This window comes from Hylobates moloch, unplaced genomic scaffold (assembly GCF_009828535.3).
Source record: "Hylobates moloch isolate HMO894 unplaced genomic scaffold, HMol_V3 SCAFFOLD_8, whole genome shotgun sequence".
Taxonomy (NCBI): domain Eukaryota; kingdom Metazoa; phylum Chordata; class Mammalia; order Primates; family Hylobatidae; genus Hylobates; species Hylobates moloch.
The window spans coordinates 91,290,368-91,317,801 of NW_026652283.1; the positions used below are offsets into that span (position 1 = coordinate 91,290,368).

The 27,434-nt window shown below is 53.8% G+C and overlaps 2 protein-coding genes across 9 annotated transcripts in view; both read right to left on the minus strand.

Annotated features, from left to right (window-relative positions):
- Nucleotides 1–9: 9 nt before the first annotated feature.
- VILL (villin like) lies at nucleotides 10–20,087 on the minus strand. Of its 6 annotated transcripts, none has more exons than XM_032162075.2 (20): nucleotides 20,042–20,084; nucleotides 13,453–13,598; nucleotides 13,213–13,287; nucleotides 12,719–12,924; nucleotides 11,340–11,448; nucleotides 9,976–10,086; nucleotides 9,479–9,678; nucleotides 8,996–9,074; nucleotides 8,800–8,898; nucleotides 8,118–8,256; nucleotides 7,736–7,836; nucleotides 5,613–5,750; nucleotides 5,346–5,504; nucleotides 4,634–4,813; nucleotides 3,896–4,041; nucleotides 2,810–2,954; nucleotides 1,237–1,419; nucleotides 959–1,030; nucleotides 511–762; nucleotides 10–273 (listed from the first exon to the last, which is right to left on the minus strand). In XM_032162075.2, the coding sequence occupies exons 2-20, from the start codon at nucleotides 13,510–13,512 to the stop codon at nucleotides 160–162; spliced, it is 2,568 nt and encodes an 855-aa protein (XP_032017966.1). In that variant the 5' UTR covers nucleotides 13,513–13,598; nucleotides 20,042–20,084; the 3' UTR covers nucleotides 10–159. The 6 variants fall into 6 exon arrangements, 5 of the variants coding, with proteins under 5 accessions (XP_032017966.1, XP_058298432.1, XP_058298431.1 ...); XR_004249378.2 differs by having other exon boundaries at nucleotides 204–273; nucleotides 427–762; nucleotides 20,042–20,087; XM_058442449.1 differs by lacking the exon at nucleotides 1,237–1,419 and having other exon boundaries at nucleotides 20,042–20,085.
- A 2,577-nt stretch (nucleotides 20,088–22,664) lies between these two features.
- CTDSPL (CTD small phosphatase like) overlaps nucleotides 22,665–27,434 on the minus strand; it is a 129,994-nt gene continuing 125,224 nt past the window's right edge. For 2 of the 3 annotated variants that reach the window (XM_032162083.2, XM_032162082.2), the window contains one exon: nucleotides 22,665–26,428. In XM_032162083.2, coding sequence (XP_032017974.1) covers nucleotides 26,303–26,428 — 126 coding nt within the window. In that variant the 3' untranslated portion in view covers nucleotides 22,665–26,302. The remainder of the gene's footprint in view (nucleotides 26,429–27,434) is intronic. The other variant, XM_058442453.1, reaches the window with a different exon arrangement.

Sequence of the window (27,434 nt, forward strand, 5' to 3'; positions counted from 1 at the left end):
CGGGCTTGAAAGCACGCATACCACACCTTGTATGGGCTGCCTGCTTTTACTGACAAGCAGAGGATGACCAGAAGCCTCTGACGGGAGTGGAAGCAGGGCCTCCCCAGCATTGCAGGTATGTTGGGGTCGGGGGAATGGGGCAGTGGAGAGGGCTTGGGTTCAGAAGAAGCCCAGCTGCTTTTTCTCCTGCCGCTGCCTCCACGTGGCCATGCTGTAGAATTCCTCCTTGGATTTCCCAAAGATATCTTGGAAGTCAGAGTCTGAGAGATAGAACTGGGCAGGGGAGAGAGGGGGAGGTACAGGGGAGGGTGTCATCTGAGCCCAGAATCCTGCTCCACTCAGTATTGTCATCCAGGGCTTGGGACTCCCGCATCTGTTTGCCCACCACCCCAGCTAGAAGACACATCTCCCGGGACAGTTGCTCACTGCCTGCCGCCAGTGGATCCTGCCTTGGGCTGCTCCAGCTCAGTGTCAGATGCACTAGTGCTGGGGCAGTGAGTGGGTGCCCACCTCCCTGCGGGCAGGGTCCACGCCCTCTGGCAGGTCCTCAACGGCCTGGTGCATCAGTTGTTCCCGGCGCAGGCCCCTGTTGATCGTGGCGCTGGTGCTGCTGATGGAGCTGCTGGTTCTGCTGCCACCCGACTTGGGGCTCCGCATCAGCTTATTCTCTGAGCTGTCCTGGGAGCCCTTGAGGGCCTGCAGGGCCACGGCACCTGCCCTGCCATTGCCTGGCCATCTGGATAGCCGGAAGTTGTTGACTTCCTGTCCAGAGAGGAGCCTCAGGCTGGGGAAGATGGGGAATCGGTAGCCCACAGGGAGGCTGCACTGAACCCACAGGCCTCTTGCCTCCAACTGCAGCCCCTCCCACCTACCAGGGCCTGGCACTTCCCCTGCCTATCGCGACCATGCCGTCGGAGCCCAGGCCACTGTGGGGAAGGCTAGGGGCCCCAGGACTCACTGCTGTTATCTCAGAGATGGTTGATGCTGCTGCCAGGCTGCCATCCACCACTTCTTCGTGGGACAGGTGGCTCTGGAGCAAGAATCAGGGCAAGTATCAGGGCCAGGGCAGGAGGAGGGGGCACCAGTGGGACACAGGAGGGGCCTGAGGACAAGACTAGGTCTCTCGCACACACTGGCGAGCCCCAGCCAGGGCAGTGCCTCCTCATTCCATCGGCCCAGGTCAGGCTCCTCTCCCCCCAAATTAGGGTGGGGCTGGGGGTTTCAGGCCTCACTCACAGTCCACTTGTAGGGGTCCCAAGTGAAGAACCATCCAGTGAAGGTGGGAGGCTCGTGGCCCTGCTTGACCAGCACGATGGGTGTGGCCAGGCTCCTCCCTGCTGGGTGGGTCTTCAGGTACTCCTGGCCCCAGGCCACCGCCTCCTTCCACTCACTTGCAGCTTCCCCAAGCCACAGGAAGATCTGGGCCACAGAGGGGGCCTGGCCTTGGGCAGGTGGAGGGGCTGCCCAGAGCTGACCCCTTCCTGTCCACTCCCTGTACAGTTGTCCCAGACAGAACCCCACATACACATCCCTGGCCAAGCAGACACACCCAGCAAGTGGCTGTACCCACACACCTGAGAACACACGAGAAGATCACAGGAACGCATGCATACATGCACACACACATTCAATCCACACATTTTGTTTTCTTGCATGATTTACCTGGAGATCAATCCACAAGTACTTATTAAGCACCTACTGTGTGCTGGGCATTGGTCTAGGCTTTGGGGAGTCAACAATGAAAGAAAATGGATAAAAATCCCTGCCCTTATAGAGCTTTCATGAGAGAGCAAGTCACATGTATGTCTAGAGGAAAAGTGTACTAATCAGAAGAAACAACTAGCGTAAAAGCCCCGAGGTGGCCATGTGCCCAGCATGTTCAGGGAACACAAGGAGGCCGTTGTGGCTGCAGCAGAAGTAGTGAGGGGGGAGCAGGGGGAAATTGGGTCAAAGAGTTGGGGCTGGCCAGGTCAGGCAGGGCTGTGGTAATAGCCCTGGGTTTGTTCTGAGTGAGATGGGAGCACACAGCTTCATCAGCAATTCAAACAGTGCTGCAGACACGGCCCCACAGAGACGCAGAGAACACACATTATTGCAGCTTACACAGACACACAGTCATCCATCGCCACACAGCCAGAGAGCAAACCATAGCCACACACTGTCATCCACTGTTGTCAGACACAGAGCTGCATGCAAACACAACAGCACTTGTTTACACAGCCACGCACACCCGTCCAGTTATACCACTGGGCACAGAAACACAGACCCACAAACACACCCATCCATCATTCGCCCACAGCCAGTCATGGTCTTGCTCGCAGACGCATTTTCACCAGTTGCCACTGGTCTGGCCAGTTCTAGCATCACGTGACCTCACAGTCACTGACAAAGTGTCACACACAGGTGCACGAAAGCAAACGCTCACACCAAGCCACACACATGAATGATGCGACTGGGTATTCCACTCACAGTCACTCATGCAGCACCGACACATGCTCGGCCGCAGGCACTGTTGCTGGAGCCACACATAGTATCATAAGGCACACAGGGCCACATACAACTGCAAACACGGTCTGTTACCCCCGAGTTCCAACACACTCCTAGTCTCCCGGAGTCTCACTGCTGCCACCTGGTGACGCACACTCATCCATGGTCTCATATGCACCGCAATGCAATTGCTCAGTGACAGGGTCAGACTCACCCACAGCCCTGTGTTCAGAGTCTGATGGCTAGATACACACACACCCAGTTACACAAACAGAGACACACCCCCGTTCACAGCCCCACCAGGCAGGGATGGCCACCTTACCTCCTGCCAGGTGTCCAGTAACATGATGTCATACTTGTCCAGGTCCTCCTGGCTGAAGAACACCACTTCTGCGAGGACCAGGCAGCCCATCTGGCTGGAGCACTCAAACAGTCGTGGCTGGAAGCTGGGGACCTCCTCAGGGAGCCTGGCCAGCACGGACAGCAAGGCTGTGAGCCACCCAGAGGAGCACCCCAGCCCATGGCACAAGTGCTCCACCCCAGGGGCTGGGAAGCCATTTCTCAGGAGTGGGAGCCCTGGGCCCTCCTCTGAGCCCCATGGTTCGCTTCCCGAGCACTCTGCTCTGCTCTGGGTGCCGGGTCCCTCTCTGCTCATGGAGAAAGCTCTCGCCCCACCCAGCTGTGACGCAAAGTGCCCCATGAATTTCCCTAGGAGAGGGCTGCAGGGGAAGGGGAGGGCCTGAGCTGGAGTCTCGCCCTCCCTGGGATGGGAGGAGCTCCTCAGCCCACCCCTGGCACAGAGTAGGTCTCCGGCCCAAAGTGGAAGGAGGGAAGCCAGGCTGGGAGAAGGAGACGGGAGTACTGAGCTCAGGAGAATTGTGGGGAGAGCAGCACATAAACCAAGCCCCACAGGCAGACCAAGAGCGACCAGGACTCAGCTCCCTCCTCCCCTTGAGGCCTCACTCCTACCTCCTACACACACCCTGTCCACTTACACACCACACACACAACACCCCGAATACACCTGTTCTTGCACATCCACACGCACTGTATACCCACCATCATATGACACTATATACACATACACTGGGCACTGTGATCCCTGAGGACTGTAGGGTGGGGAAGGGTGCTTTGTCTCCTGACCCAGGACCAGGACAATGCAGGGAGGGGATGCTGCTAGCAGAGGTCGCCACTGCCCCCAGCCTCCCCAGCATCTTCGAGACCCGTTACCCAGGCCTGGGAGTGAAGGGTGGGCTGTACTCGTGGGAGCCTCTGTGAGTGGGAAGCTGAGAGTCCTTGGTTCTAGTCTTGTCTCGCCAGCTCTCTATGTGAATCCCAGTCACCCACCCTCCTCTCTGGGCCTCAGTTCCTCCTCTGGGTAAGAACACTCTCCTCCCAACCCTGTTACCTTTTGTTGCTGGGGTAGGGGGCCCGGCCTCCCAGGGCCTCCCAGAAGTGGGGAGGCTCCTGACCCTCCAGCACTGTTTCCTCGTTCTTCCTGGAAATGACGGTGACCACCACCCGTGCCATCTCACGCTGATCACCATTACAGCCCTAGCAGGCAAAGAAATGGCTCAGGCCCTGCACGAGGAGGGGCCTTCAACTCCGGCCCCACATCCCATTCACAGGGTGTATGGGGTGGGGCTGGGCCCAAGTCACAGGAGGCCTAAGCTGACAGCAGGACACCGGTGAACAAGGCATCTTCCTCACCCTCCAGGCCTGTGTTCCCAGCTGATCTGGATCACAGGGTCTGGGACCCTCGCAGGGTCCAGAGCATGGGATAGGAGGCCCCCAGGCTTAGAGGGTCAGTCATAGTTTATGCTGAAAACTAGAGAAAACTCCAGCAAACTGGCATAGGCCTCTCCTTTTCCCAAGAGACCTGGGAAGGGACATGCCCTGTGCTCCAGGCAGTAAGGAGGGGAGGAGGCCTGGGTCTGGCTCTGACCTGTGGACTTTCAGGTCTACCTGTCACTTTGTAACTTTCCCCAAGTTCTACAGGGGACACTGTGGCTTCTTCCCCTCCCCATTCTCCCCATCGGCCTATCTGAGGCTGGACTCAAAGTCTGCATCCCCTGTGAAGAGGACCCACCCCCAGCCTGGCACCACTACATCTGGGCATGAGTCAAGTGGTCAGTGCTGTGGGTACCTTCCCAAACCAGAGGTAGCAGACGCTGGCTGTGACCAGCAAGAAGATGTCACTGGAGTTGAGGGATGAGGCACGGGCTGGCACCTCCATGGTCCTGGTGTTGTGGCTGTTGGTGCCTTGAACTTGGAAAAGCCTTGTGGTGGATGCTGACTGCCCCTTTCCATGGTGCCCAGCTCTCTCCTACAGGAGAGCAAGGTCTCAGGCTGGGCAAGGGCTCCCGGGGCGCCTTCCTGTCCCAGTGTGGGACATATTGCCTCAGAGCTCAGGGACCCTTGCTTGAAGCCACAAAGGCCCTCACTGGTGATTTCACATGAGGAGTACAGGACCCTCTAAGTGTGGAGTGCAGGAATCCCATCAGTCTGGGACAGGGACAGACCCTTTCTAAATGGACCTTTCCCCCCATGTCTGAGTGGTCGGGGCATGGGTGCTCAGGCCTTGGAGGTGGAAAGTAGGGACCAGGTTTGCTGGTGTGCAGCCCCAGGCAAGCCCCTGGCTCCCTTTCAACTCAAATTCTTCATCTGGCTCTGGGACTGGGGAGGGAAACTCAGGCAGGGCCAACCTTGGAGCTCCTGGGCCTTGGACAAGCTCTGGGAAACTAGGGGATGATAAGCAGGCCCCAGGCCCAAAGAGAAGGCGCTTAGAAGTGTGTGCAGGGGCCATGGCCCATGCAGAACTGGGCAGGCTGTGGCCACAGTGGCAAGGTGAGACATACCTGGAAGATCACCAGCTGGCCCTGGAAGATGGCGAGGAAGTGGGGGGGCTCGCTGCCCATGGTCACGTGCTCCTGTACTAGGGCTCCACCATACATGACATCTAGCTCCTCAGCGTTGCCGTTCAGGGCCTCAATCTCATCTGCAGTGGCCTGGTGGCCCTGCAGGTAGGGGCAGTGAGTGAGGGCCTGGCCCAGCTCTCACATTTCACTCCCAGAGCCCAGCCCTTGGGCTTTAAGGTGAGTGCTGCCTCCCTCAGGCTGGCGTACCTGCCATAGGTACAGGATGTACTGGACACGGCCCAGCCTCTGGTATGTGTAGAGCACAAGGTAGCAGTTGCCTGCACACAGCTGTCCATGATGCTTGGGGTCCACGGGCTGCCTGTGTAAGTCCTGGATGCACCACACCTGGGGAATAAGGGACCAATGGGCACAGGTGGCTGCTCTTCCTGAACCAGCCCACCCATCCTGCACCCAACCGGAAAGCTCTCCCCAGCCTCCGAGGCCTTCCTCATCCATGCAGGCCAGGGGCCCACCCTCAGCCCCAGGCCCATTCTGGGCTTTGTGCTGGGCTTTGTACAAGGATCTGCAGGTGACCCTTTCCCCAAGGACCCCTGAAACCCACCACACTTGGGAGATGGGCCCAATCCCAGCCACATGCCTAGCCCTAGTCCCAACCCCACCAGCCACAACCCTAGTTAGGGGCATTTCGGTCCCCTCCCAGCTGCTCGCTGCTCAGGCCAGGGCAACAGAAGCCGGGTGGAAAGGGAAGCCTTGGAGCTCTTGAATGAATTCCCTTTTTTCAAGTGTCAGTTAGAAAACACAAAGCCTGTTCAAAGACTGAAGGGGAAACACTGCCTCACATCTGTCAGTGTAGTTTCTTCTTCCTGTGGGTGGCAGAGCCTGGAGCCAGGCGGACTCTGGTCAAATCCCAGGTAGGCCCTGTGTTGGCAGTGACATTGTTCTAAGCTTTGGGCCTTTCCCACCTGTATATTGGGGATGATGACGCCTCCCTTACCTCACCTCTGCATGGCAGGAGACAATGCCTGGGTGTCCTTTCCCACACTGACCCTGATAGTTGTCCCTGGGGAGCTGACCTCCAGACCAGAGCAGCCAGAGCCCTGTCTTTCACAAAAGTGGCTGACTTGACTACAGGCCACCTAACAGTGGCACTTACCAGGCAGCCAGGACCCCTGGCTCAGGCCCTCTCTCTGCCTGCCTGTCCACTGCCTGCCAGGAGGGATCCCGTCCCTGACTTTGTGCTTGGTGCCTGAGTCCCGGGGCTCTCTTTCCCTCCGTCCGTCGCCTTTCTCTCTGCTTTCCTGTCTCCCTCTCCCACTGTCTGGCTCTGTCTCTCTCTGTGTATCCCATCTATCCCTGACCCCATCTCTCCCTGCTCTTCCTCCACCCCACCTTCTCCTCCCTTCCCTCTATCTCTTCCTCATCCCCTGTCCTTCCCAGTCTTTTCTTCTCTGTCTCTCTTTGTGCTCCTTCCCTGTTTTCCTCTTTCCTTGTCTCCCCCTTCTTCCCCCTTACCCATCTCCTCCTCTCTCAGTCTCTTCCCACTCATCGCTTCTGTCCATCCATATTAGGGCAAAGGAAGAAGGAAACCTTGCATTTTCTCTGACCTCCACCTACCTCGAGAACTAGGACCCCTCGCATAGGCTCAGCAGTTCTGTTCCCACAAGTCCACAGGATCCCCACATCAGCCTTGGGGCCAGATGGGACCACAGTTTCTGACCCCACTTTATTTAAAAACTAGGGCCTAAAAAATTCAGGGCTCTGCCTAGGCGGTCAGCCAACAAGTCAAGATACAACCACACCCTATACAGAGCCTGGAAGTGGCCCTCAACCCCTGTGTCTCGCAGGACACTGGGCTGAGACCAGATGAGTGGTTGACAGTGTATGGCTGTGAGATGGGGTTGGGTGTGTGGGGCTGTAATTGATTATGTGTGATCGTGTGTCTGTGTTGGTGTGTCTCTGGATGGTTGTGTGTGACTGTGGTCATGTCTGATGTAGAGTTTTTGCAGCTTCATATTTCTGGTTGTGTACTTGGCTGTGATTATGTGCAATCACAAGGTGTGAGTATGTGTGTCTGTATCAGCATATGTTTGATTTTGTCCTACATGTGACTACAGGGCGAATTTAAGTGTCCAAGTGTTACTGTACTGTGTGTCTGTGCTGTGTGAGTGCCCGTGGCTGTGTATGATTAGGCGTGACTATGTATGAACTGCCTGCTAGGAGAGTCTGTAAATGTACACGTGTCCCTTGGTGTCCCTGATTGTGTGTGGATGTACACCTGGGTCACTTTAGATAGTAGTCATACCGTTTACCTGTAGGCAAAGCTTACCTCCGTGTGCCCATCTTCCCCCAGCTAACCCAGTGCCCCTCACCTCCACCTTCCCAGAGCCGTCGTCCACCATCCTGAGCTGGGCCGCTAACTCAGGCTGGGTGTGCAGCTTGCCCACGTCCAGCTTTACATGAATCGATTTATCTGAAGCGGGGCGGGGGGCCAGCAGATGTCAGTGGCGCCCTCTGCCCCATCCCCTCCCACACCGTCTCCGCCCTGCCCACTCCTCAACCATCCTCCAAGATTCCAGGTCCCGTTCCGTCCTCCGCCGCCCACGCCCCTTTCCTCATCCTGAGGAGGTTCTGTTCCGCCCCGTGCAGATCAGGCCCCGCCCCCTCCGGCCCCGCCCCACCCGTTCACCCATCCCGCCGAGTTGCCGGTTCCTGCCAGGCCCCGCCCCCGCCGGTCCCGCCCCGCCCGCTCACCCCTCCCGCCGAGCTTCTGGTTCCTGCTCCGCTTCTCAGACCAAGTCCGGAAGAGCTGCTTGAACGCGGCCGATTCGGCGCCGTCGTTCACCACCTCCACGTTGGTGTAGGTCGGGTAGCCCTTCGCCTGGATGAAGCCCTGGGGCGCAAGGCACCGTCAGTACTGCGACCCCGAGAGTCCACTGCTCCACTCCCGCTCCTGGGGACCTACCGCTCTGGGACAGCCAAGCTCCAAGAAGCGTTAATTAACCGAGCTCATGACCCACTTAGCGAATTGACTCTGTCACCACCGACTTCTCTGAGGTCCCTGAGGGCAGGCAGGGCCCCCTTAGTCCAGGCCTTGTGCTGGACAGGCCACGTCAACTCTCACAGACCCCAGAAAGAGCCCTGTCTCCTCCCCAGCCCCACCCTCAGAAAGTGGGGCCGCCCAGTTAGTAGGGCCCCAGACCTGAAGGCAGGGCCACGTGCCCCTTTTACACATGGTTTCTCAGAGGACACCTGGTCTTCACTCTCAGGGCTCCCAGGGCAGGGCTACCTCCCCTTTAAGAGTCCAGCATAGGATTTCCCAACTTAAACTCTAGAGGAGGGCTGATTCCTCCCTTAGACCCTGGGGCAGCGCTGCCTCCCCACTCAGACCCCAGGGCGGTGCTCTGTTCCTCTCAGACAGAGCCCCGGGGCTCACCACGGCCCGGCTGAAGGCAGCCTTTCTCTCCTGGAGGCTAGACATGCGTCCCTGCCACACAAAGATCTTGAAGCCACCCTGGTCCAGGATGTAGAAGTCCTGGGAGCAAGGGTGGGGCTGGTCAGTAGGTGGTCCAGACTGGGCTGGGGTTGTGGATGGGGAAGGATGCAAGTAGCTGTGGCCAGGCCTTCCTCACCTCCTCCTGCAGCAGGTCCTGGGTCAGTGGGGGAATCGCCAACTCCAGGACCACCAGGTCTTTGCCCTTCTCATAGACACTGGAGGGACAGGAACCCAGGAGTGGCCAGCCCAGCCCCTCCCTGATCTGTCTCCACTCTAGCCCCTCTTAGGACGCCACCCCAGCCCCTCAGAGACAGAAGGCATGGGGGCTGGAGCCCTGAGTTGTCGTCTTGACTTTTACTGCAGCCTTGCTGTGGAGCTTTAGGCAGCTTCCTGGCCCTGGCAGGGCGCCACAGTCCCCCTGTATGTACAATAGGTTTCTCAGCAAGGCAGCCACACACCATGGAAGAGCACAGGCTGGACCCACGGTCCACATGACCTGTCCCAGAAACCCAGCAGCCTTTGCTGGGGGGCTTTCTAGAGATGCTGTGTTATTGCAGTAGTGATGGACAGGGAGTCCTGGACTGTCCCACCCACCCCTGCCCACCCCAAGGGTACTCACTGGTACAGGCGAACATTGGCCTTCTGCAGCTGGTTGATATCCTTGCTGGGCGTGGCGGCACGCAGGCTGCCCACCCTGCGGCCCAGCACAGCCTCCATGATCTGCATGAGGTCCGGGGCTTTGGCCTCATCATCCACCACACCAATCTGTGCACGACCACCACGTTCCCTGTCCCGGAGGCTGTAGGTCAAGGCCAGCCCCTGCAGGAGAAGACCTGGCAGTCAGGGTGTCACCAGTGTGCCCTTTCACAGAACAGATTTCTCCTGTCACTGCTCAGCTACCAGAGGCTGATGGGGAGAAGGGCTGATGTCCCCTCATCCTGGCATCTAGGGGGACACCAACAATGCAGGGTCTGAACTCAGCTTGTAACTCGTAGACGTTTCTTGGGTTGTTGCAGAGAGCCAAGCCCAACGCTTGGGGTGGCTGGAGGATGGGCACCTGGAGGACCATTCCCTGCCCAAGCCCCGTGCTCCCCAGTTCCTTGGGCAGACACTGACCCGAGCCTTCTCAGAAATGCTGGTCTTGGGCCCATTCCACTGGATGATCATCTTGCCTAGGTCCAGCAGGAAGATGTCACCCTTATTAAAGCTGTTCCAGGAGAGCTCCACCTGCCAGAGCCAGGAGGAGCAGGGAGGGAGACAGGGTGTCATACCACCAGCATCCGCTAGAGGGGAGCATAGCTGGTATGGGTCACGTGTGCATGAAGCTGTATGCAAACCGGGTGGGTGTACGTAGGCATGTGTGAATGTAGATAACGCTGCATTTCACAGGGTGTACACGACTTATGACACTTCTCAGTGCATGTCTGTTGCTGTACATGTGTACATGTACACATGTATACAGGTGGGGTGTATCTGTTTCTTTTATGTGTGTGCATATACACACGTATGTATGTGGGGACATCACATGTGAAGAAGTGTGTGTGCTCATGGTGACAGTGTATACCTATGGATGAAGATGGTCTCCAAAGGGACACACTTTTGAGAGTAAAAGGGAGTACTTTATATAATTATGCCAGGATAATAGAAGAAACATGGGGCTTCACGGTGTCCCTGAATGACCAGAGATGTATGGTCACTGGGTCTGTGGGTGACATGCAGAGCCTATGTGAGATTGTCTCTGTGTCACAGGCTGCCTATGCAGACTCACTTGCATACCTCAAGGGTTACCATTCACACTGTAGACATTGTACACCTGAATGTTCATTACACCAAATTCTGGCCAAATGGCAGCAAAATGTTTTGTTCTAAAAAAACCAGTATTTTCCTGTAATGTCCTGACAGATGGAAGAAAGGGGCACTGTTCTGATTTGCACAAGGGCACTATATGGACCAGAGGAGCACCCGGGGATAACAGTGGGAGACAGTGTGTGTGCACATGGGTGACAATGACAATGTGTGTGAGAGAGTGTGAGGTTAGGCACTCCCCAAGTTTTGAACCACCTCTCACTGTGCTGCTAACAAGGACCATTCACAGGTGCCATATCGTCTGCCCCATCTGCCCAAGTTCTTTTTTTGTTTCAGAGACAGGGTCTTTCTCTGTCACCCAAGCTGCTGTACAGTGGTGTCATCATGAATCACTCCTGGGCTCAGGTGATCCTCCTGCCTCAGCCTCCCAAGTAGCTGTGCCCAGGTTCTCAATATGTCCATGAGACAGACGCAGAAACAAAAGGTCCGGGGAGCAGTGGCAGAAGTGGGGCTAGAAGGCTGGTGTCCTCTCTGTTCTCCTCATTCAAGACCATCTGGGAATGCTGACAGCTCCTTGTTCCCCACACCCCCAGCCAATTTCCAACTTCTTTATACCTCAGTACACCCAGTCTGAGCCGAGTCCAGAGGTCAAGAGGCTCCCCTGGCAGCCTCACCTCAGTGGCAGACACGTGCTTCCTCCCTTTGATGTGCAGCAGTCGCTGGATGTTGAACAAGTTGGTCTCCACATGCTTGAGGTCAGACGCTAGGCCTCCCTTCCTGTAGCTAAGGAGGGAATAGCAGGAGGGTATATACATTCTGTGTGTATAAGAACACAGACTGCCATGCGCACGAATGACTGCAGATGTGAGCACGTGCACATATGTGCCTGCTTCATACATGCACTGGAGTCTGTGTGAACACATGTATGTATAAGTATATGGGTGCACACATAGGGCATGAGTGTGCATTCATTTCCATGTGTAGTGCACTTCCATGCGCAGTCATGTGGACACATGCATATATGTGTACATGTACATACATTTGGGGGCACAGTGTGTATTTGTTTATCCCTGTAAGTCTAGATGGTGAGTGCATGAAAGTGGGCAACAGCATATATGTGTGTAGGTGAACATGGATATTCACACATGTCCATGTATAGGTGGACATACATGGGGTGGTGTGTGCTTCTGCATCTGCGCATATACTTGTGTGCATGTGTTCATGTGTGTGCTATATGCAAATATAGGTTCAACTTATGAAATGGAAATGATCAAATAGCAATTTCCTGTATTTCCAAATATATTACAAGTGTTAATTTAAAACACCTGTGAAGCAATTTACAGCGAAAGATATATTCCTACCAGCACAGTAACATAGAAGCAAACTCAAAACAACATTGGTGTCTGCTCCTAGGTATATACCAAGGGAAATGAAAACATTTGTCCACACAAAAACTTGTATACTAATGTTCACAGAAATAGATTCACAGCAGCCAAAAAGTGGAAACAACCCAAATGTCCATTAAGTGATGAATGGATAAATAAAATATAGTATATTCATAAAATGCAATATTACTTGGTAGTAAAAATAAGCAATAACACATGCTACAACCTGGATAAACCTTGAAAACAGTGTGTTAAGCAAAAAGAGCCCGTCAGGGAAGACCATTTGTAGAATGATTCCATTTCTATGACATGCCGGGAAGAGGCAAATGTATAGACAAAGTAGATGAGTGGTTGCCTAGGGCAGGGGATGGGTGTGTTGGAGGGAAATGGGGCGTGATGGCAAAGGGGTATGGGGCTTTTTAGGGTTATGAAAATGCTCTAAAATTGATTGTGGTGATGGTTGCACACAACTGTTAAAAATCACCGACATGTATGTGTACTTTAAATGGGTGAATCGTATGGTGTATGAGTTGTATCTCAATAAAGGTGTTACCCAACCCCTCCCGGCTTTCCCCATTCAGGGATGTGGACGGTGGCCATCCCAAGACTGCCCCAGCCTAGGCACCGCCTCCACGGCTCCGTCCTGCCCCGGCCGCCCCCGCACTCACATGATTCCCGGGCGGAAGTAGCTGCAGAAGCAGTCGGACTCGTGGGCCTGCGCCTCGCGGTGCAGAACGGTCTGGTCCCCCAGCTCGTCCTGTAGGCGCTGCTGGAACGCCTCCGCAGCGCCCTGCGCTTCCGCACCCGCCTGCTTCCCGACCCAGTAGTGCAGGTCGCTGGACGCCCCCTGCGTGGCCTTCGGGCTCTGGGGGACCTAGGGTCCGGGTGTTTGTGTATATGTGTTGCGGGGAAGGCGGAGGTGCGGGTGGAGAAGGGGAGTATGTACCAAGGACCATGAGGAGACGCTAGGCAGGGGCTTCCGCGAAGATCCGGAAGGGGGAGGGAGGGGCTAAGAAGCCTCAACGGTAACCGCCCCCTTGTGGGATGTGATTCTCAGGCTCTCAACTTTCCGCTTCCCAGGGCGGAGTTTATGTCTGTGCCTCAGTCTCCCCAGTGCTGGGCCATGTCACCCCTCTCAGACAGACTTCCCCAAGCGACTCACGTGGAGGATGACATAGCAGTGTTCCTCAAAAAAGTTCCCGAAAGCCCCCTCGGGTACCGGCACCATCTTCCGGTTCTGGGAGAGGAGAGTTCCCAGTAACAATTCAGGAGGCCCCTACCCATGACACGCGCTGGGGTGGGGTGGAAGAGGACGCTCTGAGTTGGGGGCGGGAGAAGCCTAGTGTGGAAAACCCCACGCTCTTCCATGTCACCAACTCTCCTATCTGGTCGTGCCTCTCACCTCAGTGATCCATATGTGGAGGCCTCCCTGCATGGCTGGGAGGCCCTTGCTGATGTCCATCGTAGGCCAGGCAGGAATATGGGACGACAGAAGGAACAAGAGCCAGAGTTCTCAGGCTGGAGACCGACACCTGGCTACCTGTACAACTTCATTATAGAACATGACTTTTATTAGGAGGGCTCTGTAAACACACAAATGTCAGCACACAGACTATGAAGACTCACAGATTCTGCAGCAAGTGACAGGCTCAGCTGATATGAGTGGGTTGGGCAGATTAGGCATAAACACTTGACAATTTTTTTTTCCAGTTTTTTCGAGACAGGGTCTTGCTCTGTCACCTAACCTGCAGTGCATGATTCGAACACACTTCACTGCAACCTCCACCTTCTGGGTTCAAGTGATCCTCCCGCTTCAGCTGACAAATTCTTGAAACAGAGCTGAACTCTGTATAAACACAGGCTCTGCAAACAGCCACAGGCTCTGCAAACAGCCACAGGCTCTGCAAATAGCGATTTAGCTTGCTTGAGTCTGTGCTCTGTGGTTCTGCGTGTGCAGAGGAGGGAGAGAATGAGAGGGCAGTGAATGACAGTGACATGGAATGAGAGTACCTGGGGGAAGGAAGGGACCCTCACTTCTGTCGATTTTGTTATGTCTTGGCACTTCATACTCAATTACCTGAGGCTTCCCTGCACCACTCCTTCAGAAACCTGTGTGTGAGGTTTGGTCCAAAAGTCACTTCTTTCTGAATCTCTCACTCAGGGTGACCCTGGTGTGTTAGTCCTTCCCCCCTCCCCCTCCACTCCCACTGTGTTTTGTTAATAGCAGGAACACCCTTGGCTCCAGGCAGAACAAGGTGAGGGGACAGAGTTACGGAATGAGGCGTGGCACAATAGGTGGCATAGAGTGCTCACATTCCTTACACCTTTGTTAGGGCCCCTGGTTTGGCCCTGGTGAGTTCACAGTACACTGTGGCAACACCCAACAGGTAGCCAAAGAAATGTGGTGGGAGCGGAGGAGGCTGTGGGGCGGGGAAGGGGGTGCAGAGTGGGCTGTCCTTCTAGGGGGTTAGAGCTGGGTCCATCACAGCTCACAGCTCCTCCCGACACCCCAGGGAAAGCATAGGATGGTTGTTGGCTATGGTCTCCCTCACCAGAGCACCAGATTCCTGAAGGCAGGGTTTGTCCTCTTGTTTACTGTGGGATCCCAGCTGCCTGGCCCCCAGCAGGTACTTGGTAAGTAGTTGTTGAATGAGTGAAGTGCGCTGCCCTGTGACTGGGCTGAGTGAAAATGAATGGAGAAGAGAGCCGTCTGTGCACCCTAATTGCCCCAAGAACTGTTGCCACAGTTGATGGCCTTTGGTGTGACAATGACATGAGTGACAAGCAGACATAGTGGCCATGAAAAGGTGATCTCAAGCAACAGAAAATGTGAGGACATTGGGTGGCAAGCAGGATGTCCACCAGTGGTGGCCCCGTAGAAGGACACTGAGTAATAGGCAGAAATAGTGACCAGTGACAGTTACCAGAGGCTCAGGCAGGCAGTGACCAGAGGTGCAGACAGAAACTGTGAGCTATAGCTCATGGAAGAGTACAACATGGTGACAGAGTGCCAGAAAGACTACTGGATGGCCTCAGAATAGTGTCAACCAGGGCACATGGGGGACAGGAAAGTCAAACTGGCAGCCAGAAAGTTGGGACTCGGCTGGTGTCACTGGGAGGGGCAGCATTGCCCCCAGGGGTCTGGAAGCCTGTCTGATATCCAGCCCCAGCCCATGGAGCCAAACCCTCAGCCGCCAGGACTGAGGTCCCACTCCCATGGCACCTGTGTTCACTCTGTTTCACCTGGGCTCCAGGGAGGAATGGGTGATCAAAGATTGGGGGCCTCCTCCCTCCCCACAGTGCCACCTCCAGCCTCCCAAGCCCTCCTGCCCTCTTTACTCTGGGGAACCCCCCACAGTGCCCCCTCCAGCCTCCCAAACCCTCCTGCCCTCTTTCCTCTGGGGAACTCCCTTTCACCACCTTCCCAAGTGGGAACCCTCCGACCCCGGTCCTCTCCCTCCTCCTAGAAGCCCTCCTTCTCTTCCCTGGGGGCTGATTTCCTCCACTCAGGGCCCCTTTCTCTTCTGGATGCCCAATTCCTTCCCTGGTTTCCCTTTCTCCCCCCATGCCCCATGCCTCCCCTTTTCCAGAGTTTCCCTCTGTCCTCACTGGGTGCCCCTGCCTCCCCCTGGCTCTTCCTTCTCCCCCGATTTCCCCTCTCCCCTAGGATCCTTCCCTTTTTCTCCCATTTTTCCTCTCCAGGCACCTCCTCCTTTCCCAGTTCCCTGTCTTCCCCTACACCCCTCCCTTTCTCCCTCCCCGCCCTCCTCCCCAGGTCTTCCCTTCTCTTCCCCGGGCTCCCCTCTCTTTCCCGGGGCACTCCCTACCCCCTCCACACACCCCCTCTTCTCTCCCCCTGCACCTCGTGTCCCTGGGTTCCTCCTCTCACCTCGCCCTCTCCCTCCTCCAGCGCCTCTCTCTCTCCCTACAGGAGCCCTTCCTTCTTTTGTGGGTACCTTTGAAGGGAGCCCGAGATTACCTTGCTCAACTTCCAGGGAGCAGGGAGTGGTGCCACCCTCTAGAGTGAGGGGAAAGGAGGATGGGGCCAGAGTTGGGGGCAGGCACACTGAGTCTGTGGGCCACCGACTTCTCTACCCATCTACAAAATCCGCCACTTTCTTCCCCTTGGGCTGCCAGCCACAGTTGCCCTGCCCCATCAGTGTTTTCACCTGCTGGGCTGCTGCCACCTCCCAATTCTGCTGCTGAGGCTCTGTGGCCCTGAGCCCTGGAACCCTATGCTCTACGCCCTTGACTTGAATAGCCCACTTTGCCCCACTGGTTCCCTGGAACTCCCCCCACTCTCTGCCCAGGCCTACCTGCTGGAAACTGCTCCCGCGCCTTCGCCCTGCCTGTGGGCAGTGCTGGGCCTGGCACACGGCCAGTCTCTGCCTCCCTACTCCTGGCCCCCGCCACTGTAACTCAATCGCAGCTCCTGCCCTGCAGGACACACCCCACCACACAGCGCTCAGCGGGCTGGGCATTCACTTAGTCAGTTAGTCAGTCAACAAGTATTGAGCAAGCCGTCCGGGGGCCAGCGCCTTCCCCAGGGCTATGGTTAAGTCTCTCAGGTCTCACTGCCTGGGTACCAGTGGCCAGAGAGAGCAGGGGATGGAGGCCTGGACTGGGCTAAGAGGTGGGGTGTGGAAGATACTGGGATTTCCCTCTCTGGAGTACTGGATGGGCCCCTGATCCCTTACCCGGGGTGGCGGGCTCCCCATGGACCAAGAGGGCCAGGTCACTGCAGCAAACTTTAGGAGGAAGTAGGACCGAGGCTGGGGCTGTGGGGTCAGGCTCTGTGAGACCCAGCTCACTTCAGGAGGGGAAGGTGGTCAGGGCTCCCTCTAGACACTTCTGCCGTCCCTACCTAAACGTGAGCTCACTGCCTGGCACAGCCCTCCTCAGGGAACCCTGATACCCATCATGGGAGAGGCCAGTCCAGCTCTTGCAGCGAAGACACCTCCTCACCTCAGCTGCCAACTCCACTGCCACTCTCTCTCTCTCACTGCGGGGTGGAAGGGCTGCAAATAGAGCCTTCCAGAAACTCCAGGGGCACAACCTTCTCTTGGCAGCCTCAGTCCCAGCCAAGGCCCAGCCAGCGTGGGCCATCCCATCAAAGCCACGCTGCTAAAGCCTACCCACTGCCCACTGCCCAAGTTCCTCTCCCTGTGTTCAGTCTTCACCCCACAAAGGTCTCTGTTACAGGGGTCTGGGGACTTGGGGACTCGGGGGCAGTCTGTGCCCAGCAAGACCTACAGCTACTGTGTGACTGTGTTTAACAGACACAGTGCAGGGTCCCTGTGTGTGAAGGGATGCCTGTGTCACAGGCACTTGGCTCATCCCCATGTTTGCCATTGCCTGTCTGACCTCATGTGTGTGCCTATGTCCTGGCATGCCTGTCTAATCCCCACTTGGGACAGGGACCCTGTCTGTGACAGTGGCAGTGTGTCCGCTGCACCTGTGCATACCTGTTTCCCTGTCTCTTTTTGCCCCTGTGCCCAGAAAGACTCTGTGTCCTCACTTCTTCTCACTGACTCCCCCCATCTCCCCTCAGTCCACCCGCTCTATTGGTCTTGGTTCTTGAATTCCCTGGCAATGGCTCTTTCCTAAGTCACCAATGCCTGCTCTCATCCAAGCGGCAGTCAGTTCAGTCACCATCGTTCCTTCCCTCTCACTCCACCCCTCTCCTTCAGGCCCTTAAATGGCAGCAGGTGCAGAGCTCGGGCCTTCACTCCTGTTTATTTTCTAGTTTCCTTCCCAGTTCCAGTCTGAAGGCTGCAAATAGCATGGAAACGCCAGTGTCTCCCTGACCCAACTCCCCCGAACCTTGCCCCAGCCTAAGTCTCCATCTTCCGTCTGGTCACATCTCTCCCAGCACGTTTGGCCTCACGCTTAACATTGCCTCAGGCCCCTCCCAGATCTACCCTCTCTGAGCCCCAGGAACACGTTCAGTGTGAACATCCAGAGGGTGCTTAGGCCCCAAACCTGGAGTTGCCCTGGTTTCTCTCTCCCCCAAGCCACTGGCCTGTTGGTGGCTGGTTCATGGTGGATCCTGGGCCTGGCCCTCCCTCTCATGCCTCCTGCCTGCTCCGGAGCCAGCCTCCCTCTGTGTCTCCGGGTCTGCCTGGCCGCTACGGCCATCCTCCCACAGTAGCCAGAGGGATCTTTTTTCCTAAGATTTAAAAAATTGTGGTAAAATATAAAAAATCTTTTTTTCACAAGATTTAAAAAATTGTAGTAAAATATACTTACAATTTACCATTGTATCCCCTTTCTATTTATGTATTTATTTGAGACGGAGTTTTGCTCTTGTTGCCCAGGCTGGAGTGCAATGGCACGATCTTGGCTCACTGCAGCCTCCGCCTCCCGGGTTCAAGTGATTGTCCTGCCTCAGCCCCCTGAGTAGCTGGGATTACAGGCATGCACCACCACACCCGGCTAATTTTGTATTTTTAGTAGAGACGGGGTTTCACTATGTTGGTCAGGCTGGTCGCGAACTCCTGACCTCCAGCGATCCACCAGCCTCAGCCTCCCAAAGTGTTGGGATTACAGGCGTGAGCCACCATGCCCGGCCTGTATCCACTTTTAAGTATATGGTTCTGTGGTGTTAAGGACACTCATATTGTTGTGCAACCACTGCCACCATTTCCAGAACTCTTTCATCTTACAAAACTGAAACTCTGCACCCATTAAACATAGACTCCCCATTGCCCCCAGCCCCTTGCAACCACCATTCTATTTTCTGTCTATGATTTTGACTAACTAGAGGGAAAATTTAACCTCAGAATTTAAGCATAAACCCGCTCACACCACCCCCCTCTCCAAACCTTCCAGTGGCTTCCACTAAAACTGGGATGAAACTCTCAATGGCTGTTCCTGGCTGCCTCTCCCATCACTCTTCCCATGGCTCACTGTGTTCTGGCAATATGATTCCTTGTGTCCCTTGAAGACGCCCAGGTCGTTGTCTGCAGACCTTTGCACTGCAGGCTTCTCTGCCTGGAAGCCCCACTCTGTATCTTCCCATAGCTGCTCCTTTACTGCATTTAGGTCCCAGCCAAAATGGCAGCCCCACAGAGGGCCCTTCCCGCCCTCCTTAGCCACAGCAGTCTCCCTCCTCAGACATCACCACTTTCCTCATCGTGGTGCTCCAAGAAGCTGGTCTCCTTGCTAAGTGGGATCTTTGGTTAGTGTCTGTGTCCCAGCTGGACTGTGAGTCACTGTGTGTGGGGCCTTGCTCTTGTCTACCTGTGTCTAGAACGGTGTCCAGCACACTGCAGTTGCTTAATAAAATGTTTGCTGACATGTTTCTGTGGCCTGCGCCTGACCGTGTGTGTGTGTGTGTGTGTGTGTGTCTGGACCCTTTACTGGGCTCAGTCCTCCTTCTCTGCGAAGCTGAGGGGGTGACCCCTCTCTAGTTTGGCTGTGGGCCAGATACCCCAGCTGGCACAATCCAGTGTCAGCAGCTTAGTGGGGGGCATGAGAACTTCTCCAAGGCCCCAACCCTCAGAATTGTCTGGGTCTCTGCAAACCAGAAGATGTCACCTGGACAGAACCGCCCTGTCCAGAACCACCTATTCTGTAACCTGTGATCCCAGGCCCAGGAGAGATGGCAGTCTGGCCTTAGAGCGTGGCCTGGGGCCAAGATGAGCAGCACTGCCTTGAGTCTGGCCTGGGCAGCCTCCGGCTCATGGCTGTCACACCCCAGGCACACAGAGGGGAAACTGAGGCCCAGGGCAGCCTCACAGGCAGCCGGGTGCTGCAAGAATGGGAGGGTGGGATGCCTCGCCTTCCCCTCCCTCCTTCCCCTAGCAGAAAAGGGGTCCCACCACCCCACCCCCCTGCCCACCTCCACCCCTCTTCAAGGGGGCCTGCCAGGAGTCAAAAGGGCCCTGGGCAGAGTTTGCCTTGCTAGCAAAGCCCCGCCCTCTTCCTACCCCAGCCCCCCTTCATCTACCACCCCCTCACTCAGCAAGTTTCCAGGGCTTGGGGCCTACCTTGTTCCTGCCTGGCTTATCTCCAAGGCCCAGCCTGCTCCATGTCAATATTGACCCAGGTGAAGGAGTGGCCCCAAGATAAGTCCAGGCTCTGCCCCAGTTTCTCTGGGCTCAGGCATCCTATCCCAGGCTTCATCCCCCAGGCCTTCTCCAGTCTCTCCCAGGCAGGTGCAGAATGTTGCCTCTCGTGGTGGAGTCCGGGCTCTGTGAGGAGTGTCCCTCCCTGAGGGCAGACAGGGATGGGGAGTGAGGACTGCTGACTCAGGTCCTGGAGCCCACTCCTGGAGATGCCCTGGCTCCTCTCGATGGAGGGGAGCAGCCATGGGCCCGCATGTGGTCACGCCCTGGGCTGCAGGACGTGGAAGGAGCTGTGGCAATGGTCACCGGGCGTCCTGTTCCCGAGGACGCCACGGGAACAGCTGGGTAGGAGGACAGACCAAACACCAACCCTGGGCCCCTGCAAAGAGGTGTCACTGCCTTGCCCACTGTGGTCCTGCCCAGCAGCATGCCCACCCATTAGGACCCAGCTTGGGTCAGGAAAGCCCTGGGCTGTTGGAGGGGTGGTGGTGCAAGTCTGGGGTCCCTGCCTAGTGGGCAGTGTGACCCTTCCAATGTGCAGTGGGGGGCTCTACCCTGCTCCCCACCTGTGTGAAAGCAGGTGCTGTCAGCCAGGCAGGGGTCTTATCAGGCCTCCCTCCTCACCCCTGCCTTGGGAAAGGCTCCCAGTGCCCAGGTGGGCTTTTCTCTGTACTTTTCTGGATTTTCCAAGTTTTTAGCAATGAACATGTATATGGCTGATCTTTCAGGTAAAGCAACACGTCATTTTCCCCAAAGCTCTGGCCACAGCTCCTTTGCCACACCTGGGCATCAGGCCTGGAACAGTTTTGGAGGACTTGCCTTTCCTCTGTAGCCAGTCAGAGCAGGGGGTCTCAGCCCTGGCTGCCCTTTCCAGTCATCTTGGCACTTAAAAACATGACGCAGGTCCCCATCTGCAGAGATTGGAAATGGTCTAGGGTGGACTTGAGGGATGTATGTTTGAGACCCCTCAGGTAATTCTAGCATACAGCTGCAGCCAGAGCTGAGAATCACTGCACCAGGAGAGGGAGCTGTAATGGAGGTTTGGGGTGGAATGCTCTGGGGCCATGTCCTCCTCCCGATGGCCTCTGTTCTCAGAGGTCAGGCTGATGGCCATGCCAGTTGATGGCTCTGAGCCTTGAACAGCCTGCTGACCCACGGCCAGCCCTGGCACAGTAGATTTATCGTGCAAGCATCCAGGTTACTCCACAACTCGGCCACAAGCCCTCAATGCACTCCTTATCCATAAGCTCAACAGAATGTTCGTCAGTTGATGTGCCACTGTTCCCAGGCTGGCTTTTTCCAGCTACTCCTTCCCACCCTCCTGGGCTTCCTGCCCATTCCTTGATCCTGTAATACACACAGATGATATGTGCTCAAACTAGAAAACACTGAAGGGCATATCTCCGCATGTCCAAGTCCCAAATAAGTGCCCTCTTGATGCCCCGTGTGTCCTTCCCACCTATTTCGGGGACCAGTGGACAATCATGAAGATACCTCAGCCTCAGGCACTGCCACAATTCTCAGCCTTTTATCTGTTTGCCTGTATGCAAAGGTGTGAAGCAGTGGGGTACAAGGTTGGTGCCAGAGAAAGTGAGAGAGGGACAGAGAGGGCTGGGGAGCAGAATGAAGGACACAGCCTAGGAGTCTGGAACCAGGGGAGGAAGCTGCGGTGACTTCTCTCTGACTGGCCAGGTACTCCACTGTGACGACAAAAAACCTAGGGGCACGGCACAGGCCTAGCTGTGGGGTATTTGGGGTTTTGTCTCTGGGTAAATATTAGGTCTCCTGGGCTGATACACATACTGTGTCCTGAGTTATTTAGGACGAATATACATGCCTGGTAGAATCCTGTATCTTGTGATAGAGCAGACTGCAGAGCTTTGTCTCACTGGCCTATTTTCTCATCCACAAAATGGGGATAAGACTTACCTTATGAAATTGATACTGGTGCTATCTGAATCAGATATCATTATGAAGAGAAAGAGTCCTGAGAGTGGCGAAGCCATGTCCAAGTTCCTGCCAGGAGTCTCTAGCAGAGGAGGAGTCACTGCCTCTCTCACCTGCATGTACAGAGGGACTGGGTTCAGGGCACTGGCGACAGAATGTCTCACTGTGAGAAACTGCCTGGGTCATCCTGACTCCTCTTCTGACTCCTTGCCGTGCTTCATCGGGCAATCATCTTGGCCACTGTGCTCATGGGTATGGGTACGGGTTTGGGCACCACATATAATGCCTGTGGCTCTTATGGAATGGGAGGCCCCAGTTCTCTCAGGCTGCATTTTCCAGCCTGCTGGGAGGGCTGGAATCTTTGTGGGAGGACAGTGAGCCATACTGCTTCCGGAGGGAGGAAGCCAGGGGGCTGAACAGCAGTCACCCTTGGAGTGACAGGCAATTTGGGTGGGATGGAGGAGCTAGAAAATCAGTCTGTGGCTCCTGGAGTGCTGCAGCTCCACTCCCATCCACCCCTGTTCCCCAGAAATGGGGATACCAGGAGACCCAAGGTGATGGCATGAGGCTGCACAGGAGGTGGGGAAGGGAGGGAGGAGAGGCACTGCTGGTAGAAAAGTAGTCCATCCACAAGAGAGTGCAGTTTCACATGTTTATTTTTGGCAGGAAGGAAATCATTGCAAACCTTTTGATTGACAATACTCGCCCCTGGAAACGTGCACATTCCGCATGTAGCATTTCCCAAGTAATGCTGGATTGTTTATCACATTCAAATGTCCAACAGAAATCCATGACTACCCAGACACCAGCATCTCCACTACCCGGGGTGGGGGAGGGTGTGTCAGTCTGCAGAGAAGCTCCTGGGAGAATGGAACAGGAACAGACATGATCAAATTTACAGTACAGTAGGAACAGAGGCAGCCAGCCAGTTTTGCACAGTTAACTGCAAGTACGTCAAACCATTCACTCTTCTCGAACCCTGGCATGCCAACTGTCCAGCACAGCACCTTTAAAAGCAGAGGCACAAACGTAGGATTGTTTGACCATAGGGCTGTGTGGTTCTGGATTTTTTATTAGAAAGCCATCTTTAAAAATACAGGGTTGTAAAATGTTGCCAGGTTATAGACTTACAGGTTTTTTTTTTTTAACACCAAAAGTTCAAATGCTGCAACCATGACAAGTCAGCATCATTAGGGCATCCTCGTGTCCCCAGAGACATCTCATCAAAATTGCACCACGTCAAAGGAGCTTCCTCACCATCAACTGTGGCAGGTGGCATTCCTTTTTCAGTATGCAAATGCATTATTTACAAACAGCTAATGCATGGAACCACAGACCAACACGTAGGATTCCAGAACGAATGGAAGACAGAGCATTAACAACATTGGGAGTGCCTGTGCACTTCCACTGGAGGCCTGGCCAGATAAGTCATAACATGATAGTGGGCTGGAGTCCACAAACCCAAGGTGTCCTGTCCCAGGGCTCAATGTCAAAAATACTTCTCCAGAAGACTACATTTAGACCTGGTACAGAAAGGAGCATGGAAACTCAGGAGGTCAGGGTTCTCTTTTGGCTAAAGAGTTGGGGGTATTTTGGTAACATGGGAAGTATATGGCACAGAGAAGTGGCTAACAGGTTTCATTAGGTTTCAAAGCCCACAATTTAATACATGGTAATAATTAAAAACAATACCCGTATTTACCTTAAAAAACATAAACCCCAAACATTCATCTCATTTCTTGGCCTTATGTTAGAATTCTATTGCTTCATTTACATGTAGATGATTAAAAATATATATAGATATAGATATTTTGATTATGTACATAAAGCAGATTCAAGGGTTAAAATAAAAACAGAATTTTGGAGTGTGGTCAAATAAGGTGCACAGATTCCAGAACCCTCAGAGGGCCTGCTGGCCCTCTCCAGACATTCTGTGTCTGTGGTGCAGGAGCTGGGCCGTCCCTCACAGCTCCACACTGGCTTAGTGCAGTGGTGCTCACAGTTTCAGGAACTACTAGGTGAAGTGTCTGGCTCAAGTCTGCCAAGTGTCTTCACTCCATCGTCAGAAGTAGAGCACTATTTCTAGGTTCAATTCCCCTGAAATATTTTACGATTTCCATCCTCTTTGCCCGCTCTTCCAAATAAGGCCCTGTGATGCCAACGAAGGGGGCATGGTTGAGGGTCTAAGGCTCTCATTAGGGCCTAATTCTATGTGGATATCAACACTTGACAGACACTTGACTGCAACATTCAAGACATTTAAGGCAGTGGGTTTATTTAGTGACTACTTTTCCAAATAAAAGTTTGTGGCATGGGCAGTTCTACCATGTAACTGTCATTATCTGTGGTAATATCTAGCAAGGGGCTGTTCTGTTTGAATTGGCATGTGGATTACTGGTTTGGAACACTCAGAATGCTGGGAGACCTGTTTACCCCCTGAATACTTACTTCCCTTCTGAATATTCACACAGCAGTCCACAGACCAAAGTGCTGTTGGGAGGACGTAATTGGCAGCTGGCTTCATTACTTTGTGAATGAAAGCAAAACAAAGATATTTTACTTTGACCCCCGATTTCCAGTCTTGTTAATGCCAGTCACTCCCACCAGAATGCTGGCTGAAGACCAACCCACAGAGGACTAAGGCAATGGTGCCAACATGAAAGGGTTCTTTTTAATTGTTTTTAAGAGCAATGCTTTACAGACTGTCTTGTTGTCAAACAAAGAACATGGCACTGCGTAAACACCAAACTGGGAAAGGCTGCAAAGAGAGCCTGGGATCTCCCTGCGGGAGCTCTTCCTCTCCCTGGTTTGGGGCAATGAGTCCCACAGTCCCACATCTAGACAGGCTTCCCCAACCCTTGGCTCAGAAATAGGCTGTGCTTCAAAGGAGAAGACCAAGAGATGGACTTGGGCCACATCAGCTTGGTGGCTGGTTGAGGCCACAGGTTCTCAAGAGAGAAGAGTCAGCTTATTTATCAAACAGGATCTGATACTGACTGCAGTTTAAAATCCATGTCACACCTAAGTGGTGCTTTGGCCCTTTTGTCTTTGTACCCTTCAGTGGCCAATGCCAGGAAGGGGTTACAGGTGGTGGAGGCTGCAATGGGGTGGGACACCTCTGTTTTTGACCCTGTCCGAGTTTGTAGCTTAGCAGTGAGCATATTCTGAGCATAGGCACAGTGGCAAAGAACAGTGTAACAGCCGCTGGTCAATTCCATTTGGTGGCAGCGCGGTAGCAGCAAGGAAAATTCCCAAACAGCTCCATGTGTATCCAGCTTTTGGAAAGGAAAGATTTAAAAATCAATAAACAGATTTCTTTTATATCCAAGGGTTTTAGGGTTTCTTGTAACTGCTCTACCCCAAACAATAACAACAAGAAACACAAATGTATGGCAGTAGTGTGAGAGCAGAAGTGACAGGATGTCACTTTTCAAGGAGAAAATGTGACCTCAAGACAAACTTGTCACCATCAGAAATAATAATATAAAATAATCTATTGTTTCCTAAAGTGTTGAGCCACACAACTGCAGATACATTCCAAACTGGGTCAAAAATGAGTGGAGACAATGACATAGTCATGAAATCCTCCTATCAGGAGCCTGACCCTGCAGCATGCCACAGGTTGTCAGAGCAGTCACACCTGTTGGGGGACAGGCTCCTGTGACTCACTCCCCTCCCTCAGCACCCCCCGCCACACACACACACACGCTACCAGGTTCTAGAAAATTGTCATGTTCATCTTCTTACGGTATCTAAGACAATAAAAGACTAAAAGATGTCTGGAAATATGTTGTATAGAAAAATTAACTCTCGGCTTAAAATAACATTCAAAAGGCACTTCATCCTGTAGGAAAGAGATTCTGAATTGGGTCAGCTGCTCCGAGCTGGGATAGAAGGGGACAGGTGGTCTGCTTGGAGGGGAGGACAGTTGAAAGGAAGTCTGATAGAGATCAAGCTTTTTTTTTTTTTTTTTTTCTATTTTTTTCTTTTTTGGTATGTTTTAAGAAAAGCAAATCCAGTAAAATGCATGTCCCTTTATGAAATTTCTTAAAAGAGTTCCTTTAAAATAGTTGTTTCTGTTCTTAGAAAAACAAAACAGGTAGGCATGGCCACATTCACCCTGTGGCCTAGAGCACGGAGTATCCTCACTTTCAGCTCCCAGGGAGCTGAGGACAGCAGGTCCCCTGAGGCCAGAGGTTCCAGAGTGCACAGGTGGGAGGCAGGCAGAGGCCGGGGCTACCTATTGCAGAGTCTGTGCAGCATGCTGTACACGTCGTCCTCCCGGCTCAGGCCCTCAAAGAAGGGGATGAGGTCCAGCAGCTCCGTGTCCGTCATGTCATCGAACCAGGACTGCACAGGCACCTGGAAGACAGTGCATGGAGGAGGCAGCAGGACTGCATCTAGCACTGGGGGCTGCTCCTAACCTAACTGGGTACCCAGACTTTGAGCACTTTCTTTAGTAAGGACGACTGGTGTCATCATCGTTATCATCATGATTTTGTTTGTTCCCTTGTTCAAATCGAGGCCAATCCAAAGCTAAATGGCTTGGGAGATGGCTCAGGCAGGCAAAGTTAAATGTACCCAGTTTGTGTGCATTTGCCTGTTTTGTTTTCCTGCCACAGAAAAGGTGGCCAGAGCATAGAATGTATGACAACTGGTCTTGCTACTTGCCAACTTCCAAAAGCTCTTTCTACTGCACAAGATCGGCTCCTTGCACCTCAGAGCACTTGGAGCCAGAGCTTACAAGCCAACCACTGACAGCACGGAGCTCACATCCAGGACACAGGAAGGCTTCCACTTAGGGTCATTGTGCAATATTACATCACAAAGAGAAGTGGTAAATTTCCTCCCTTGCTTAACAGTGATCAGTTAAAAGTAAAAGTCTAAAATTGTAGAACATTCTGAAGCTATGGGCAAAGACAGGATTTTCCCTTAGTTTTAGGCAGAGGAGTGGGGAGGGGTGGTAGCCAGGGGTACAAAGAAGAGATTTATAAACAAATCTGAATAAACCAAACATGTTTAAAAGTAACATTTTAGCCCTTTTACAAATCTAAAGATAGCTTAGAAACACAGATATTTATTATGTAATTTTGAAAAATAAAGTAAGGACTAATAAAGAAATGACTACACCTAGGGGATGGGGAGGGAGTGGAGGAGAGGGCAGAAATGAACAGACTTCTCTATCTTTATAGTTTTGATGTCAGAACCATGTAAATGTGTTATATAATTAAAATACAATTAAACCATTACGAAAAAAAGCAATAAAAGTGAATCTAAGTGTATATAAAATTGGTGACACAACCAAACAATTACTTCAAGTGATTTGTGTGTGTGTGTGTGTGTGTGTGAGACAGGGTCACACTCTGTC

Coding starts and splice junctions, on each gene's coding strand:
- VILL (XM_032162075.2), bottom strand. CDS start 13,512: ATGGACATCAGCAAGGGCCTCCCAGCCATGCAGGGAGGCCTCCACATA. Junction 5,751..7,735: donor ACGGCTCTGGGAAGGTGGAG/GTGAGGGGCACT, acceptor CTTATTCCCCAG/GTGTGGTGCATCCAGGACTT. Junction 4,814..5,345: donor GCCAGCTGGTGATCTTCCAG/GTATGTCTCACC, acceptor GCTCTCCTGTAG/GAGAGAGCTGGGCACCATGG.